Genomic DNA, 2,788 nt, shown 5'->3' with positions numbered 1-2,788 from the left:
GGAATAAAAACTGATCTGAGGAATAAAAACTGATCCGGGGAATAAAAACTGATCTGGGGAACAAAAACTGATCTGGGGAACAAAAACTGATCTGGGGAATAAAAACTGATCTGGGGAATAGGAGGTTTAGGAGCTTCAGCCTGGAAATTTTTTGGATTTATTGGACTCAGTTCATGTGTGTTTTTAGGAGTCCTTGTTGCTGTTCCTCTTCCAAGCTCCTGTTTTCCTCCAGAGCTCCACAAAAAGTTGGATTTCGGGTGTTTTGCTGCTGGAATTGCTGGTTGTTTCCACCCTGTGTTAAAATGTCCCTGTTTTATTCCCTTTTCCCAGGCTCTGATATCCGGGGAGCTCGAGATCCTCAAGGATTGGTGCTACGAGGCCGTGAGTGGAGCTCCTGGAAATGTCCTGGGAAAGGGGGGGATTCTCCCTTGGGAATGGGTTTATTGGGCTTTTTTTGTGGCTTGGGAACTGGGCCTGGTTATCCTGGAGAAGAGGCTGAGAGGGGATTTATGTAATAAATATAATAATATATTATATAATAATATAATAGTATATATAAAATGTATAATAATATAATATATTATATTATTTGAGTCCATGGAAGCAGAGCCTTGCCTGAAAATAGGGCTTCACTCCTCCAAAATGATTGTGCTCCAGAATCCAAAATAGTTCTGTTTAGAATCCAAAATAATTGAGCTGTAGGATCCTAAATAATTGAGATTTAGAATCCAAAATAATTGGGATTTAGAATCCAAAATTATTGTGATGTAGAATCCAAAATAATTGTGTTTAAAATTCAAAATAATTGAGATGTAGAATCCAAAATAATTGTGATGTAAAATGCAAAATAATGATGTTTAAAATCCAAAATAATTTTGTTTAAAATCTGAAATAATTGGGCTGTAGAATCCAAAGTAATTCTGTTTAGAATCCAAAATAATTGGGGTGTAAAATCCAAAACAATTATGATTTAAAGTCCAAAATAATTGTGATGGAAAATCCAAAATAATTGGGCTGTAGAATCCAAAATAATTGGATTTTAGGCCCCCAAATAATTGGATTTTAGGCCACAAAATAACTGTGTTTTAGGCCCCAAAATAATTCTGTTTGAGGCCCCAAATAATTGTGTTTTAGGCCCAAAATAATTGTGTTTTAGGCCCCAAAATAATTGGATTTTAGGCCTCAAAATATTCCTGCTGTCCCGTTAACCACTGGAATTTCTCGGAGCGAGTCTCCTCCGTGTCCCCACCACCAGAGGGCTGGAAGAGGCAGGATTTTGGAAGGATTCCTCTGGGAAAAGCAGTGGATTCCTTGTGCTTCCCGAGCCCAAAAATCAAACATTTCGGAGCCTTGTAATTAGATATTAAAGCTCTTAAGTCCAGAATCAGCAGTAAAATAAGCCGGGGGAGGATAATGGGAGAATATTCCCGATTTTTGGAGGTAAAGCCTCTTAAGGGAGTCATCCCACAGGATGAGTTTGGGATCATTAAAGCCTTGGAATAAAACCGGCAGCACAAAATCCATGGGGGGGGTTTATCCCAACTTCCACTGCTGGGAGGGAGAATCCCAGTCTGGAAGGGAGAATCCCACTGCTGGGAGGGAGGATCCCACTGCTGGGAGGGAGAATCCCACTGCTGGGAGGGAGAATCCCACTCTGGAAGGGAAAATCCCACTGCTGGGAGGGAGAATCCCACTCTGGAAGGGTGGAAGGTCCTTGGCGGGAGAGGGAGGTGCCAGGAATGCTCCGGGAATGCTGGAAGCAGGGAGAGATTCACCATTCCCAAGGTTCTGATCCATAAATAACCATCCATCTGTGCCCCTACAGGAGCCAGGGAATGCTGGGCTGCCTCCAGGGCTGGCTGGGAATTGGGAAAACAACCTGGATCCCCGATTGTTTCTCCCTGTCTGCTCTCAGCCCGGGATCGGGAATGCCTTGGTGTCCACACATCCTGGGCAGGGAAAAATGGGATTTAGGAGGGAATTTTGGGGAACCCCGGAGCGCTGGTGCAGCTCTTTGATACCAGACACCCATCCAGCACATTCCCAAAATTATTTAGGGCTTTAGGAGATCCCAAAAAACGGGCTGGGAAGCTGCAGGGACACCCGAGCTGCCCCAAAAAGGTGGTTCTTGGAGAGTCCTGATATCCTTGGATATCCCACTGCAATATCCCAGCAGATCCCTCTTCCCTTTGGGTTTTTTACTGGATCTCTCTCTGTGGAAATTCCCTTTTTTTCTTTGGGAAAGGACAATTCCAAAGGGGTTTTTTTTTTTTGTTGCTTCTTTTTAGACTTACAGCCAGCTGGCTCATCCCATCCAGCAAGCCAAAGCCTTGGGGCTCCAGTTCCATTCCAGGATCCTGGACATTGACAACATCGACGTGAGTGTCCTGGGATTTCACTTTGGGACCTGGATTAAACTCATCAGGGGTTTTCTTGGAATTTTTAAGGTTGGAAAACACCTCCAAGGGCATCAAATCCAACCGTTTTTGCTTTAACTGCTGGGTTTGGCCTCTGGGGTTGGGCAGCTCTGCTCCCACAGGGACAGATCCCAGGACTGGAAGGGAGAATTCCAATGCTGGGAGGGAAAATCCCACTGCTGGAGGGGAGAATCCCACTCTGGAAGGGAGTATTCCACTCTGGAAGGGAGAATCCCACTCTGGAAGGGAGAATTCCAATGCTGGGAGGGAAAATCCCACTGCTAGAGGGGGGAATTCCACTGCTGGAAGGGAGTATTCCACTCTGGAAGGGAGAATCCCACTGCTGGAAGGGAAAATCTCACTCTGGAAGA

General features: G+C 44.7%; 1 protein-coding gene across 2 annotated transcripts in view; it reads left to right on the top strand.

Annotated features, from left to right (window-relative positions):
- Positions 1–2,788, top strand: part of TIMM44 (translocase of inner mitochondrial membrane 44) — a 15,343-nt gene that overhangs the window by 9,037 nt on the left and 3,518 nt on the right. For both annotated transcript variants that reach the window (XM_027706095.1, XM_027706094.1), the window contains exons 10-11: positions 331–381; positions 2,289–2,378. In XM_027706095.1, the coding sequence (XP_027561896.1) occupies positions 331–381; positions 2,289–2,378 (141 nt within the window). The remainder of the gene's footprint in view (positions 1–330; positions 382–2,288; positions 2,379–2,788) is intronic.

This window comes from Neopelma chrysocephalum, unplaced genomic scaffold (assembly GCF_003984885.1).
Source record: "Neopelma chrysocephalum unplaced genomic scaffold, ASM398488v2 Primary Assembly neopelma1_363, whole genome shotgun sequence".
Lineage (NCBI taxonomy): Eukaryota > Metazoa > Chordata > Aves > Passeriformes > Pipridae > Neopelma > Neopelma chrysocephalum.
Note: the sequence above shows the minus strand (reverse complement) of the source record. Positions and strands in the feature narration are given on the sequence as shown.